The sequence below is a fragment of the Oryzias latipes genome, chromosome 7 (assembly GCF_053564925.1).
Source record: "Oryzias latipes strain Hd-rR chromosome 7, Olatipes_Hd-rR_3.1".
Lineage (NCBI taxonomy): Eukaryota > Metazoa > Chordata > Actinopteri > Beloniformes > Adrianichthyidae > Oryzias > Oryzias latipes.
In genome coordinates, this window is record NC_136243.1 from 24991709 (window position 1) to 25007844 (window position 16136).

At 39.9% G+C, this 16136-nt stretch overlaps 2 protein-coding genes across 6 annotated transcripts; both read left to right on the top strand.

The window, feature by feature from the left end:
* The first annotated feature begins 287 nt into the window (after nt 1-287).
* ppardb (peroxisome proliferator-activated receptor delta b) lies at nt 288-11302 on the top strand. 4 transcript variants are annotated; one of them, XM_023956217.2, is made up of 8 exons: nt 288-712; nt 2214-2596; nt 2699-2850; nt 2957-3095; nt 4202-4404; nt 4994-5200; nt 5443-5686; nt 10008-11031. In XM_023956217.2, exons 2-8 carry the CDS (start codon nt 2236-2238, stop codon nt 10253-10255), a joined length of 1554 nt encoding a protein of 517 aa, XP_023811985.1. In that variant the 5' UTR covers nt 288-712; nt 2214-2235; the 3' UTR covers nt 10256-11031.
* Nucleotides 11303-11917: 615 nt separating this feature from the next.
* On the top strand, nt 11918-15933 carry mkrn4 (makorin, ring finger protein, 4). Of its 2 annotated transcripts, none has more exons than XM_020704615.3 (8): nt 11918-12076; nt 12890-13018; nt 13097-13341; nt 13416-13486; nt 13565-13815; nt 13885-13992; nt 14991-15090; nt 15187-15933. In XM_020704615.3, the coding sequence occupies exons 1-8, from the start codon at nt 12045-12047 to the stop codon at nt 15316-15318; spliced, it is 1068 nt and encodes a 355-aa protein (XP_020560274.1). In that variant the 5' UTR covers nt 11918-12044; the 3' UTR covers nt 15319-15933. The 2 variants fall into 2 exon arrangements, with proteins under 2 accessions (XP_020560274.1, XP_020560275.1); XM_020704616.3 differs by having other exon boundaries at nt 13416-13483.
* Nucleotides 15934-16136: the final 203 nt, after the last annotated feature.

The following is a 16136-nucleotide window of genomic DNA, read 5'->3' on the forward strand; positions in this document are numbered from 1 at the left end:
CCTTACCCCCTTGTAGCTCCGGCTGTGTATTTGCACTTACAGTACACAACACATTGAATCCAATAATAGTTAAATTTGTTAAATAGAATTAATTATATGAATTATTTAACTCAGATACGAGTTAATGCATGTATAATAACTGTGAAAACTTTAGATCCAGTTGGATATATTACCTCTTTAAATAATTTCCCATTTAGCAAAACTGTTTGTTGAATTTTTGATTCATTCCTATGGCTAAAGCCTCTCCACTGTGAGGGTCCTGTGGGGGTCCGCGGGTGTTTTTTTCTGGGGGATGTGAACGTCTGCGTCCTGACATGTGACAAGGAAGAAGGAGGCGGGGGAGGAGGCAGTCAGTCAGCGAAGCAAATCAAAGGAAAGCATTAGGCAAAGTTAAAGCTAAGCCAGGGACTGTGGCAGAGACAGGGAGCTCGACTTTGCGTTTTTCGTGTGTGATAATATAAAAAACAAACCAGCTTTGTTTTCCTCACCACTAAAGATGGGCTGTTTAAAAGCCCGCGTGAAGGCCTAAATGTTGAAGTTTTGGTTACTTAGCATTCTGACGTCGTTAGCCCTCGTTTCTCGCCTCCCCCGCTGGTGTTTTAGTTTGTCAACAGCAGAATAAACCCGGACTGGACTCTCTCTCTTTTTTTTTTGCCACCTCTTAATTCTATGTCCTCGTAACGTAAACTTGTGTGAGCTCGCGGCAGGGAAGGTAAGCTAACTGTAGCTAGCTGTTTAAACACACACACACGCACGGGAATGTTGGTTAGCTACGCTACAGCTATACTCAGTCAACATCAAGGTTAGTAGCCAACTAGCTCAGCTGAGTTAGCTGACTGAGCCGAAGCTCTTCGACTAGTTTGGGTTGTCTGGCCCAACAAAGTTCGTACAATTTGAAAGATAAAAGTGTTTGACGGCAGCTTTTTCTGTGACTCGGTGTTATTTTTCCCCCCGTTTCTCGAGCGCTTGGATCCAGTTTAAGTCATGTAAAAGTGTCACACAATGATCCCCAGAGTTAGTTAGCAGACACTTCCGAGAACCAGCGTGACAGGTTGATGGCTCGACCTGTTTCAACAGCCAGACCAGGGTTTTATTGTTTAAAATAATTGGAGGGGAAGCTAAGTCTGCATTGCGTACTACCTTTAGACACTGCAGTGAGGTCACTCGCGTTGAAAGTTCATTCTAAGCATTTGCTGTTTGTGCAAGCTATTAACTACATGCAGTACTGGGTTTATCCACCAGGTGGTAAAAATATGACTGCCTCCCCTAGCAATCAGTGTTGCACAGTGTGTACATAGTTCAGGCACCCTTTCCCCTCCAATCAAGGACCAAATACACAGTCACGAATCTGATGTAAAAAAAAAGGTGTTGCTCAGAAAAATCAGATCTATTTAAATAAATTTTCTCTAGATATTTAGTTCTGGACTGTTATTTGGAAGTCTTTGCTTTATAACTTGGAGCTGAGATTTAAATAATTAGATTTTGCAAAGAAAATAAAAGCACAAATAGGCGATTGTGAGAATGAGCAAACACAATGGTTGTTTTGCATCAAAAAAAGCTTTATTTTTAGTTTCCTTTTATAGTATAAAATGATATACTCAAAATTTTGTGTAGATGTAAAAAAAAAAAAAAAACTTCAATCGATATGAGATTTTTTTGCACATACTTTATCAAGATGGTATACTTTAGTATTTTCTCAAAATGAGGCCTTTCAGAGTGTTGACTGTTTGGGGCTTTTTGTCTCCTTCAGCTGCTCCACACATCCTGGTAATCCAGACATGAATGCTGTCCACGTGTATCATGTTGTAAGCTTATTATTATCCAGGACGTTCATTGGGTGTTCCAACAAAGTAGCTGCTATTGACCGACTCAGAGGCGCAGAAAGATTATTCAGTATTCTCTTTTTAGTCATAACCAAGCTAGTCCAAAAATAAGTTACCCAATATGTTTTCACCAGAAAACCTTACTGCCTACACAAAAACGCTGCTCGTATGAATAACGGACTTTCATGGAATTGTTTTGACTATGCTGCATGTTTTGATAGGCTGGAGTCAGACGTTAACCACCCACGCCAGTTTGTTCAGTGAAAATTCATATACAGAGCCCTTTGAGGACACTAAAAGTTCAGGCTGCTTTTGCATTTGGTCAAAATACTAACAAATGTCTTTTTTTAAATAAAATCACAGTATATTTAAGATTTTATTTTTCCTCAGAAGGTGACGCTATGATGGCTACATGACAGGAGCTGAGTCAGCTTCAACAGGAACCATGGACGGGTTTCAGCATTCTGCGGCTAAACAGCCTGAAGGAGTAAATGGCTATTTCGAGCCCGCGTCCCCCCAGGACACGGCCGATGTTCGGTGGAAACACCCAGAGGGAGAGTCTGCGGGCTCTGACAGCTGTGGGGAGACAAGTGGATTTGAGCTGACAGACGTGCAGGAGTTAAAAACCAGGGAAAGTGATGACGAGGAGGGGAACGAGGAAGCACCTCCTTCTAAAAGCCCTAAAAGGGACCCGAAGAAAAGAGAGGGGGAATGCCAAGATCAGGAGAATAATCAAAATAAACAAAACAACAATGCATCCTCTAGCTACACAGGTAAAAGAAACTGACTTTGTGACTAGAAATAGAGTCCTCAGATTTTTACATAAACTCTTAAAGCATACTTACTGACATGTGTGTTGTTATTTTCCCATGTAGACTTGTCCCATACGTCATCGCCCTCGCTGTCAGAACAGCTGCGTCTTGGCAGAGAAGACAATGCAGGCTCTGGCATCAGCGTGGAGTGTAAGGTCTGTGGGGACAAGGCCTCGGGCTTCCACTACGGCGTCCATGCTTGCGAGGGTTGTAAGGTAAGATAGATTCTGTTTCACTGCAGAACATCTCAGCTTAAGACAGAAAAAAAAGTTGTTTTCTAATACAAGTTGTTGAAGTAGCTTTGCTTTGTTTGGAAAACAGGGCTTTTTCCGGCGGACCGTACGAATGAAACTGGAATATGAGCGCTGTGAGCGTTCATGCAAGATTCAGAAGAAAAATCGTAACAAGTGCCAATATTGTCGCTTCCAGAAGTGCCTGTCTTTGGGAATGTCCCACGATGGTGAGATTAACCGCTTCCCCAATTACAAAAAAAAAAGACAATACATTGTTGCATCCTTTATCGCGGGAACACGTTCTAAAAATAGCCCACAATATGTGAAATCTGCACAGTAGTCATCTTTGTTTTGCAGTAATTATAGATGTTTTAAGGCAGTTTAAACCCCTCACTACACAAACAGACATAAATATTTTCACGCTTTCCTCTTTTGTTAAACTCTCAAAGTTCAAACCTTTCCAGTATGATGGAATGAAAACAACGATCTGCTCTTCTTTGAAGATCTATGTAAATGTGGCAAACTGAGCGCATTCTGTACAGGAGACAGAGGAAATTGATTGACAGGGTCTACAGCCAATCAGGATGCAGAACACAATGCGCTGTTACAGGGGAAAAAAACACGCAAAGTCGCACAGAAAGAAATCTGCACGACCGCGAAAGATGATCCACAATAGAACGAGGGAACACATTAAGTATGAAGCTGTTTTTAATTCTAATTTAAAAGCTTTTGGTCATTATTATTACAAAAAGCAAAGTCTATTTCTGAATGTGGGTCATTTTCAACAGTTCCCTTTAAAACAGAGTAGGGCAGGTTTATTTGAATGGTATAGTTTAAAAACAAAGTAATTTAAAGGGCTAAACATGAGCAAAAAGACAAATGAGAAGCATAAAAATCCCAGTTCAAACAGTAAAATCAAAAATTATTAAGTATGTTTAAAAATATTAAGTATCTTTAAAACAAGATTAGAAATGTGCAGATTAAAGACTGCCAACTGTCATAGAAAGAAAGGTTTTTAGGCTGGACTCGAACATTTTCTGACTCAAGGTTTGTCTAACATCATAAATAAGGAAGACTGCTCCAGATTGAAACATTGCTTTACCATATTTAGTCCTGAATCTGAACAGGTTCTGAAGTTAAAGTCAGTTCCTCTTAGGTAACAGAGCTTCTCAGAATCCCAGCTGGTTCATGTAGGACCAACATGTCAGATGAAAACCTCTTAACCATGAAAAGAACAAGCACAAGCAGTCTACTTTTTAACAACAAAATAAGACATCCTTGGTCAAATGTTTTTTAGGTCTAATCTGAAACACCTTTTTGTGCATTTTTGCAGCAATCCGATATGGGCGTATGCCTGAGGCGGAGAGGAAGAAGCTGGTGGCGGGCCTGCTTGCGGAGGAAATGAACCTCAGCAAACCAGGTGGCTCAGACCTGAAGACCTTGGCCAAACAAGTCAACACTGCCTACCAAAAGAATCTCAGCATGACCAAGAAGAAGGCTCGCAGCATCCTGACGGGCAAAACCAGCAGCACCTCAGTATGTGATCCAGACTTGGATGGAATCTGACCTTGTGTATATATAACAAACGCAATTCAGTAACGGCAAAATATTCCTTTGACGTTTTTCTTTATTTTTTTTTCCAATCTTTTGTTTACAGTGCAGTGTTTTATTACTGCATGACTGCACATTAGAAGAAAATCAAGTGGTACATAATGTCACAACATTGTGAATACTTTTACACCTGCAATATCTGAGTTTTAATTGACTTTTTCTATATTTTCAGAAGAATGTCTTAACTTTAAAGAAAAGCAGATCTTTCTTCTGAACGTATATAAAAATCTCAAAACAAGATGTGTAATCTAAGATGTATGTGATGTTTTATAGATGTAAGAATCAAAATCTAAAAGTATACAGATAATACAACACACAAAAGGTGTAGAGTAAAAGTTTTAAGTAATGCACAGAGTATTTTTTTATGGTAGTGCAGAAGTATTTAAGAAATCTCTGGTAGATAAAAAAAACTAAAACTGAAGTCTATTGTTTAGTATGGAACATTTTTGGCTCTTTGAAATGGCGCTACCTACTGTATGTTTATTTTTCTGTCTCTCTGTTTCTCTCCCATCAGCCTTTTGTAATCTACGATGTGGAAACTCTATGGAAAGCAGAAAGTGGTTTAGTTTGGAGTCAGTTAGTTCCAGGTGCACCTCTGACCAAGGAGATTGGAGTTCATGTGTTCTACCGGTGTCAGTGCACCACGGTGGAGACCGTGCGGGAGCTCACTGAGTTTGCCAAGTGCATTCCTGGGTTTGTGGACCTCTATCTTAATGACCAGGTAAGGCGCTTTGTTGAGCGAAAAATGTTTTTCTAAATCACTTTCCTAGACCTTTTTACTTCAGCACAGTGCTTTTAGCTCATCAACTTGATTTTTTTTCTTTCTTCAAATATCAGAGCGTAATTGGGTCACTTAAATCCTGTCCTGGAGTTATCAAACATGTAGAACTTGCTGGGCTGGGATTCCTGTGGACCAGGATTGATCAAAGCAATGGCTGATACCATCATCTGTGCTCTCTGCAGGTGACTCTGCTCAAATACGGTGTTCACGAGGCTATTTTTGCCATGCTGCCATCTCTCATGAACAAAGATGGACTTCTGGTTGCTAATGGTAAAGGCTTTGTCACAAGAGAGTTTCTGCGTAGCTTAAGGAAGCCCTTCAGTGAAATCATGGAGCCCAAGTTCGAGTTTGCTGTCAAGTTCAACGCTCTGGAGTTGGATGACAGTGACCTGGCCTTGTTTGTTGCTGCCATCATTCTCTGTGGAGGTGAGAGGGATGTCTTTGGTCGCGTTACATTTCACAACACTTCTGCTGACATTTTTGTTCGTATCTTATGGTTGATGTGATCTTAGATGCCAACTCTGGTGTAATTTGTTTGAGTTTATTAACCCCTGACAAGCATTTATATTATTAAAATAAGTAAGTAAGTGCCAATAAATCTTCTACTTTTTGACTCAGTTAAAAACAACAGTTTGTAGGATCAACTGGTTTTCTCAGTTTGTTTTGTTTCAGTGGTTCACTGCAAACAAGTTTTCGTTGTTGGCAGTTTTACAAGTTTTAGACAAAGCTGAATGTGTGACTCTCCCCTGCTATGCTGGTTCACCTTAGCCCTGTTTTGTTATAGGACTAAAGGCCAGTTGCTGTTTCCAGAACCGACAAATAGCCTGATTGCTAATGATTACTTTCCCATCTGACTTCCTCAAACTGCCTCTTAGATTTACACATGTTGCTATTGAAGTGTCGGGATTCTCTTGCTCCTTTTTTTTTGTAGCAAACAATATTAGGTCAACGGGAGGTCAGCAGAGTTTGCTGATTTCAGAGCATGCTCTCCGGGATTACAATGCAAAATCAAGTTTACTAGTTAATTTTATAATCTGAACTGGTTGTTAAAAATGTCACGCTCTCCACTTTAAATCAAGCATTGAAGCTCTTGTTACTATCCCCATGGGACTTTTTGTTTTTAAGAGTTTATTCAGACTGGACACATTTGGTCCACTTTAAGGGAACCACAGTTTGTTTCCCCTGATAATCCGGAACAAATTTCTAGTCTGAAAACATCCAACTGGACTCGGCACCAGGAACCGCCCTGCAGCACGTCTGTCTTTCTTTTGTTGTTTTGACCCCCCTCGTAGTTCCTGGCCAATGACTGACAAGATCTGTTTTTTTTAAACTTGTCCTGTCCAACACCTGAGCAAACAGATAAGAGCTGAAGGCTGTTTGTGCTGGACAGATTTTACTATTACACTAAGGGGTTGTGCATCTTCTGATAGCCAACGTGTACATTTGTGAGTGTGTGTGTGTGTGTGTATATATATATATATATATATATATATATATATATATATATATATATATATATATATATATATATATATATATATATATATATTCCTATTTTTTTTTGTAACCCTTGTGCTATCCTAGGCACTTTAACATTGGGAGTTGGGTCATCTAGACCCACTAGACAGTGCTCTGAACCTTTTTTCTTCAATGATTTATGATCTTCACTGGTGTCCATATGAGCCTTTTACAACGATTACTTATGAGTCCACTTTCTTCTGAGGAAAAAAAAATGTTCATCATTCATTCATTCATTCATTCATTTTCTATACCGTTTTTCCCTTTCGGGGTCACGGGGCTGCTGGAGCCTATCCCGGCCACTTGTCGGCGAAGGCAGGGGACACCCTGGACAGGTCGCCAGTCTGTCGCAGGGTAGAGTGTCCACAATTACACACCCATTTGCTCTCACACGTACACCTATGGACAATTTAGATTAACCAATTAACCTATGAAGCATGTTTTTGGACAGTGGGAGGAAGCCGGAGTCCCCGGAGGGAACCCACGCATGCACGGGGAAAACATGCAAACTCCACACAGATAGGTCCCCCATTGATGTTCTGGTTCATGTCCCCCAGCTTGAACCAGGGGCCTTCTTGCTGTGAGGCAAGAGCGCTAACCACTGCGCCACCGTGTAGCCCCAAAAAAATAAATAAAATAGAATGTTGATGGGTTAATAAAAAAAATGCATTTAAATAACTTTTTTTGGCAAAAATTGTTATGACACAATGCATTGTGGTCTATATTTGCCAAACTAGTGAGCATCGATGCACACTGGTTTTTCGCAGAGAAATTTCTAGGGCACTCGATTTTGGAATTGTAGATTCGGACAGCACTACAAAAGGGCGAATGCGCTATATTGTGCACTATGTAGTGAGTAGGGAAGGAATTTGGACAGAACCTAAAATAAGCGGAAGATATCTGATGCGTCCATCAATAAGCCTGTTGGTTAGGAGCGAGGGATAAAGCAGACAGGGAGCAGTGTGACAGTGTGAAAGTGCAGGTGGGGGTGCAGAGGAAAGCACCCCCACCATGGATCCAGGACCCAGGAGCCCCCCCATCATTAGGGGGACCAGATCCTCCCCAGCCCGATCGGCCAAACCAGGAGAGAAGGGGCAGGAGACACACGGACCCCGGAGTACCACCGCCAAAAGGACCCATGCAGCCCGAGCGAGGGAGGCCCCATACCCACCCGGCCAGGTGCAAAGAAGGGCCCCCCTGCGGGGGTCCCCTGGCACTACTGAGCACGGGTAACCCTGGCGTCTGGGCCCCAAGGCCACAGAGCAGGTGCGCTCAGCCGTACTGGATGGCAGCTATTGGGGCCACTATGCCCTGGACACAGAAACGTTAACTAAAGATGGATCCAGGACCCAGGAGCCCCCCACCAACCTGCCGGAATCTCGTCACTGCAGGCCAGAGCAGGCCCAGGCGCCTGACCCGGGCGGACCAACTCGGCCAGGCTTGCGGTGCTGGGGGTGGGCGGGTGGTTACTATGTGGTGACGGGGGACAGGGGGGGGCAACCAGAAGAATGTGTGTGAGTGTGAGAGTACATGGGTTGGGACAGGTCTGGGGGCCACCTCACCTCTGCAGGATGGGGAGGGCACCATGTGTGTGGGGGGGGGGGGGGGGGGGGTAGGGGTGTAGCTGTGGTTGTGACTGGTGAGATCTTTAGTCACATGGTTTTGTTTACAAGCTTTGGTCCGTAACAGAATGAACCGCTTGATGCCAGTCTGAATACAGACCAAATGCAAGGTTTGGGACTCGATCCAGAACAAAGGATTTTCCCCAGTCTCAAAACCCCCTAAATATAGAGGAAAAAGTGAATTATTGAGGATTTTCAGGGCGTATTTGTTTTATTTTCAGCTTTAATTCCATTCTTTCTTGTCTGATTATATTTCTGAATTTCAGTTCAGGTGTTTTCTCATACTGAGCTGTTGGCTTTTCAAATTCATCATCCAAACTGGACACTTAAGTTTAACATGTGGTTTGTATTTGACTTCAACTTCATTTAGAAATCATACTCAATGTTTATATATTTTCACTTCAGGCTCAAATATTTCACAAATTCAGTTCATGTAGTTACTCACACACAAATATATGGGCGGCAGTGGCTCAGGCGGTTGAGCAGGTTGTCCAATGATCGTAGGGTCGGCGGTTCGATCCCCGCTCCTCCTAGCCAACCGTTGTTGCAAGACACTTCACCCTCCTTGCCTCCAGCACAGCTCCACTGGTGCGTGAATGTGTATGAATGTCCCGGTGATGGTCAGAGGGGCTATAGGCGCGAACTGGCAGCCACGCCTCTGTCAGTCTGCCCCAGGGCAACTGTGGGGCAACTGTAGCTTACCATCACCAAGCATGAATGAGGAGTGAATGAAAAATGGACACAATGTAAGCGCTTTGAGTGTCTGGAAAAGCACAGATAAATCTAATCCATTATTATTACATATTTTTTTGTTGTTGTTGTGTTTCCCTTTTAAGGCTCATATTTGATAGCTGACATACTTTACCATAATTATTCATTATGTTGGCAGTTTCAAGGACATTTACTGTTTTAAATGAAGTCAAAAATGTTTAAATAACACTAACAGATTTTTATTTTAACTACCTGATTCTGCTGTGTTGAGATGAGCTGCTTTTAAAGGTAAAAGACAAAGTACTAGACAATATTGCCGTTCTTCCAAGTCTTGATTTCTTGTTTTTTTGTTTTGTTTTCTTTTAATTTAATGAATAAAACTATTTATCCCATCTTTTTTCAGCAAAAAACATATTCTGTTTTTAATGTTCTTAGGTTCCAATAGAACATAAGCTGATCCAGAATGTTTTAGTAAAATATCATCTGGACCATAAAACGTCTTTATGTGGCCATTAAAAAAAAACTTGATTAATACAGCACTTTTACCATCTTATGTCTGATGGTTTGTTCATTTATTTGTTATGACAGTGCTGCCTGTCTTTATAAACCACTGATTTTAAGTGTAAACTCCAATTCAGAATTTCAGTGCTGCTCTGCATTTGGTTTTAGTTTTTGTACTGTTTATTCAAGACAACATCATCTTGAGCAATGAAGGAACACATACTTATATTATTTGATCTTTCTTAATGCTTCATTTAAAAAAACAGTCTGCCTAAATTGTTATGTATTATTGGAAAAAGTGTTGGTGTTGTGTTATAACTAATGGTTGTCCTGCTTTTCGCTGAAGATCCTCTTTAATCCCTTTGTCTCAACTCTTCTTTTGGTGTTTTTCACAGATCGTCCCGGGCTAATGAATGTGAAGCAGGTGGAACAGAGTCAGGATAACATTCTCCAGGCCCTGGACCTCCACCTCCAAGCAAACCATTCTGACTCTCTCTACCTCTTTCCCAAGCTTCTTCAGAAGATGGCTGACCTCCGACAGTTGGTTACAGAAAACGCTCAGCTTGTCCAAAAGATTAAAAAAACTGAATCGGAGACCTCGCTCCACCCTCTACTACAGGAGATCTACAAAGACATGTATTAAATATCTCCAGCACAAACTAATTTCAGCAATACTGTTACAGACTGAATCTAAAGGTATAATTCTACACTGCATCTGGGTTAGGCACTCTTCCAAGTATGGGCATGGTTTTTAACACAGATGAAGCAAATTATCCTGGCAGGGCTAGCAATCACAACGTCAGTGTTACCTTCAGAAAAAGCAATGGGAGCATGTGTTTGTGTGTGTGTGTGTGTGTGTGTGTGTGTGTGTGTGTGTGTGTGTGTGTGTGTGTGTGTGTGTGGGTGTGTGTGTGTGTGTGTGTGTGTGTGTGTGTGTGTGTGTGTGAGAGAGAGAGAGAGTGAGGAGCATCTGGAATCATTTCCAGCAAGCCTTAGTTTCCCACAACGGTCACTTAACAGGAAGAGTGATATGTTTTCTTGCTGAAGCTTCTCTTGTTTCATCCACATAGCAAAGCTGGCCCCAGAGCAGCTTTGTAGAGAGAATGTCTTCTCAGCTGTGTGTTCTGCGGCAAATGGAAAACATGATCAGGTTCCTTTACCTATGGCTTCAAGTAGTTCAAATGAAACACATGTCAATTTATTTCTTGCACAAGTGATTGTAATTGTTTCAAGACTTCATGGCGCTGAAGATGCACAGATTTATTTGTTTACATCGTCATCTCTCTCATCAATGACCACCACTTTGCCATTTGGTTTCAAGAACACAAACTGGGCTGGCTCCAGCATTGTAGAGCTCTCTGGGTGCAAATGTCAGTGCAATACCTTTTCCATTTGTCAATAAATATAAGATGCAAATTATTTAGATTTTTTTTTTCAAGCCTATTTAAGTATGGAGTTGTTTTTTTACTTATGTTCTCTCAAACTGACACTATTGTCAAATGAACTTTGGAAAACAAAACTGAACAGCTTGTTTGATTTGACTTAATTTTTGTATTTTAAGCAAAATCTAGTCGTTACTAATTATCATGAATGTTTAAATATAAAATGAAAAAGCAAACTGTGCTCCAAGCATGTGTATTTAATGTTAAACAGCTACCTAAACCAACAAGCAATCAAAAAAAAAAAAAAATTCCCAAAGGGACGTCTGGACTCTTCAGTACGTTAAACCTTTTCCATGATCTTGACAACAATCTAAACAGCTGTGATTTAACTTAAGGCTGTTAGTCTTTTTTGTGTTTGATTTGTAGAAAAACATTCATGTTGATAGATTTTGAAGGGTTATCTTTTTTGTAGAATAGACATCTGTTATAAATATACCTTTGTTGTGCAAAAGGTAAATGGTGCCTGCTTTAAAAGAAAATATTGTGTTTGAAAATACATCTTTCAATGCCCCTTCCTTTCCCCCCGCTATATTTTGAAATTATTTTTCTACAGGACTTGATATATTTCAAAAATTCATATTGAGCATCAAGGACTGTAGTGAGCTTTGCTTGTATGGAAACCTGTAAAACGAAGATTTAAAAAAAAAAAGTTAAGTTTGACATTTGCAACCAAAAAACATTCATTCTTGGGAGTGAAAACGTATTTCTCTGACATGTAAACTATGTGAATTCTGATACGTCTTCCATGTAGCCCTCATTAGAAAGATTACATCCCTTTATGTAAAATGCAGTTTTTGTTTTTATTTGGAGTATGACTGTAAAACGTCCTTGTATGACTGACAGCTGTGTGGGCCAATAGGATCTTACGCTTGTTACGTTAAAGCGGAAGTGTTGTGACGTCGCGTTGATTGGTCAGCAAATCCAGCTGACTGTTATTTAGGAAGGACTGGGAGGAAGTTTTAGTTTGGCGGCTAGCTCAAAACAGGGAGGATGGAGTCGGCTCGAAATGGTGCCGTTTGTAGGTAAGCAAGCTAGCGAGTTGTGATGGAGGAGACATTTTTCGAAAAGACAGCAACACTTTTGAACTTTTTACGTTCTGTTAGCTTGTTTTATGTTGGCAAATCTCATACCCAATGGCAGTTGGTGTCCAGAGCAGATGCACAGCAGCATGAAAACAAAAAAATACAATTAACAATATAAAGATACGATCTTCGCTATTAGCTGTCTTTTAGGTGAAAGCATTTTTCAAATTGGTATTCAAACACGTAATTAATGAAGATATTGGGATACAAACCCCAGTTTGTATATTAGTTTTATTTAAATTAATTTTTGCGTGAATTGGTGTAAGGATAAAACAAACAAACAAAAAAATAAGTTACTTGAAATATTAAATGGCTTGGAGAAATCCTTGGTTTGCGAACTTGTTTCTCCCCCTAAAATGTAAACAAACACGAACGCATTGGAATGTTTTTACGTCGGTTGATGAGGACCATCATGCATTGCGGCATTCATTCCTTTGAAATTAACAATACGGGACAATCGTGGCCTAGTGGTTGCTCACGTGGAGCCTTGGCTAGAAAGTTGGTGGTTCAAGTTCCATTCGCAACCGGACTGAATCAGAAAATTTCTGCACATCACTTTGTTTTGGGTGGAGCTGATCAGTGGCTATAAGTTGATATGGAGTGAAGCTGAGCAGCTTCCAGCTGTAAATGTGAACAGACTGGTATTAACTAATGTGTCATCCTCAGTCATTGGGCTTTCCTTGTCAAAGAATGAATGTCAAAAATATGAGGCCTGGTTTAACTTTTTTTTTTTTTAAATGTAAATTCCTTTAGACATTTCCTTAAAGGCACCTGTCGCTATGGGCCAAGATGCATCTACCGTCACGAATGGCCAGTCATGCCACCATCCCAGATATGCAGGTATTTTCAGAAAGGCAACTGCTGGTATGGTGACCGATGCAGGTAAACAGAATCTTTTTTCTCTCTCTCATATAAATAACAAATAGAACTACTTGTCTTATTCATTTTTTTTGCTTTTAGGTATCTCCATGTACTTCTGCCCAACATGGACCCAACTTTAACATCTAGAAGGAGTTCAGTGCCGGCCGTCTCCTCCTCCTCCAGTGTTGCTTCCGCTTCACTTGAACGAAGTGGGTCGGAACCAGCACTCCCACAGAACGCTGCTTCCATGCAGGAATTCAGCGCGCCTGAGTCAACGTCTAATCTCTCAAACCGTCAGCCTATTCACCGCTTACCAGAAAATATATCAGAGGAGCAGTCACACGGTGAATTTTTAAAAAATGTTTATTTTCTGCACACTTTTTTTAAATTGAAAACATGCTTTTTATTTGTTTTGCAGAAACCGGTTTTGCGATTACTCAGAGCTCAGAAGTTTCACATGCAAGTGCAAGTCATGGCAGGGCTAAGGTTGTAAGTTTGTTCAACTCACAGGTCATGGTTACTTGTATGTTTGTCCCTAAAGAGTTTCTGCTGATTTCTTGTGTTCAGGTAGAAGAGTCGTCTCAGGAGCAACTCAATGAGGCTGCTGGCACCTCCAGTGACAGTAGTGAAGTGGAGGAAATTGAGGCCATTCTGCAGAGTAAAGACATGACTTGTGGCATCTGTATGGATAAGGTGTATGAGAGAACGGATGCAAGAGAACGTGTTTTTGGCATCTTGCCAAACTGCAATCATTCCTTCTGTCTGCAATGCATCTTGACTTGGAGGAAAACAAAAGGATTTGGGTCGGATGTTGTAAGGTAGGTTTAAGTTTGGAAATTACTTAACCTATCATCATCTGTCTTTATCTCTATTGTCTTGTTTTTCAGGGCATGCCCACAGTGCAGAGTAAAGTCTGCTTTTTATGTGCCAAACAAATACTGGGTTGAAGGACAAGCAAAGGAAAGTGTTATTTCTGCATTTAAGAAGAAGTGCAGGTGAGGATACATGTTGGTGAAGCTCTGGCAGTTTTTTTTTTTTTTTCGCTTAACATTCCCCCACCCCTACATAAAAATGAGTGGAATTCATCTCATTTGTCAATTTATATTTTTAGCATGTCAAAACAAATATACCAACATACCCTGTTTTGGATTTTGTACAACTAAAGTCAGAGATTTTTACAAGAAATTCCTGTCCATCTGTTTACACTCTTCTCCAGCGTATTACAGCCTCACATCCCCAACCTAACATTTTTTTAATGATCTCTTTCTTTCATCCAAATTTGATCACTAAAAAAAAAAATATATATATATATATATATATATATATATATATATATATATATATATATATATATATATATATATATATATATATATATATATATATATATATATATATATATATATATATATATATATATATATATACACACACACACACACACACATTTTTTTATTTTATTTTTTTTTTAACTTTGCATGTACAATTGAAGTCTTGTACAAAATGTGTAACTCATTGGCTGTGTCCGAAATCCTTCACTACTCGCTATATAGTGTGACCTGCAATTTGTAGTGCTGTCTGAATCTACAATTTCAAAATTGGGTATTCCAGAAGTCTCTGCGATAGACCAGTGTAGTCATATATAGACCACAATGCATTGTGCTTGAAAGATTCTTGCGAAAAATTCAATTTCGATGTTTTGTTTTGTTTTTTAAATAAACAAAGGTTTTCATCTTCAGAACTCAATGGATTCAATGGTCGTCGCAAAATGCTCTTATTGGATTTTTTTTCCCCCATGATATCATATTCGCTGTTTGGAAAAAAAAAAAAGGAAGTGAGCATGGTGTCCAAATTGCTATTAAAATCCAGGGCACTAGATAATCCTGCACTATAGTTTTTGAGTAGTTGGGGATTAGGGTGGGAATTCAGACAGCCATAGATTCTTCCTTGGAGCTTTTAATGATTTCATCTTTTTTTTTCGGTGGGGATCCAGTAAGAAAAGATGCTGCTTCTATGACCGATACGGATACTGTCCCTTCAAAACGGAGTGCCTTTATCGGCATGTTAAAAAATCAAATCCTCTCCCATTTTTGGTAAGTGCGTTGGTAATCCCATTGTAGTTGTATCACTCTGGATGTTGATTTAATATTGCCGTTACTTTCTCCTTCATTCTTTTCTCTCACCTATAGTATCTGTCTGACGATGAAGATGATGACGGTCAAGATCTCCTAAGTCTTTTCATAATGATGTCCCTTCTTGGTGCTGATGAGGATTCAGATGATGACTTTCCGTTTTACGTGACTGGAGAGTTTGGGTTTTGAAGATCTTGGCTGTGTCGATCTTTATTTCGTAGGAACTTGTGCTAAAACACAAGAAGTTTCTAGAATATCAGGGATGTTTGTTGTTCTGGGTTCTTAGTGTTTGAGGGTTTTTGATAGTCTCAAACAGCAGCAAGATATTCTAATCGCCTTTCTTTTGACCAGATTTCAAACGTTTCAACTGCAGTTTAACTGTTCTGTGACTCTACTCAATAGTCAATTCTTCACACCTTTGAATCTTGTATTTTTGTTTAGTTTTCTTTTTTTTAATCCCTGATCTTGTTGGTCTGTTTTTTTTCTAAGTGCAGTTAATTTTGCTTTCCTACATCTTTAGTCCTACAGGCATATTGCAGCCCCCCCCTGCTCTCTCCGCCATGTTAGTATGAATTTGTGACCCACTTGGTTGGATATTTTTTTTAAATATGCTGAGGTTGTTTTAATTGCCTAAAGGAAACTGTGTACTGTATCCACTTGGATGTCAATATAGAATATGTGGTTGAAGTGATTACAGTGACTTGTAAAGTTTCGGAAGAAGCGTAAAATTATTTTAATTCCTTTTTTAACCAGTTGTACTTGTACACAAAAAATAAAAGTTTTCACACTGTGTCTCACTTAAAAGATGTTGAGCTTCTTATTTCCACAGCTGTCTCAGGGGACAAAGTATGAGTAACTTAATTTATTTTTTGTAAGAACACTTGTGATAAAGTAATTTAGTGTAGAAAATGTAGTTTTAAGAATATTGTACACTCTTGGGGAGGTTGGTGGTTGCAGGCTCACATCTCTACAGAACCTGTAGACATCCATGACCCAGGGGCCTGCAG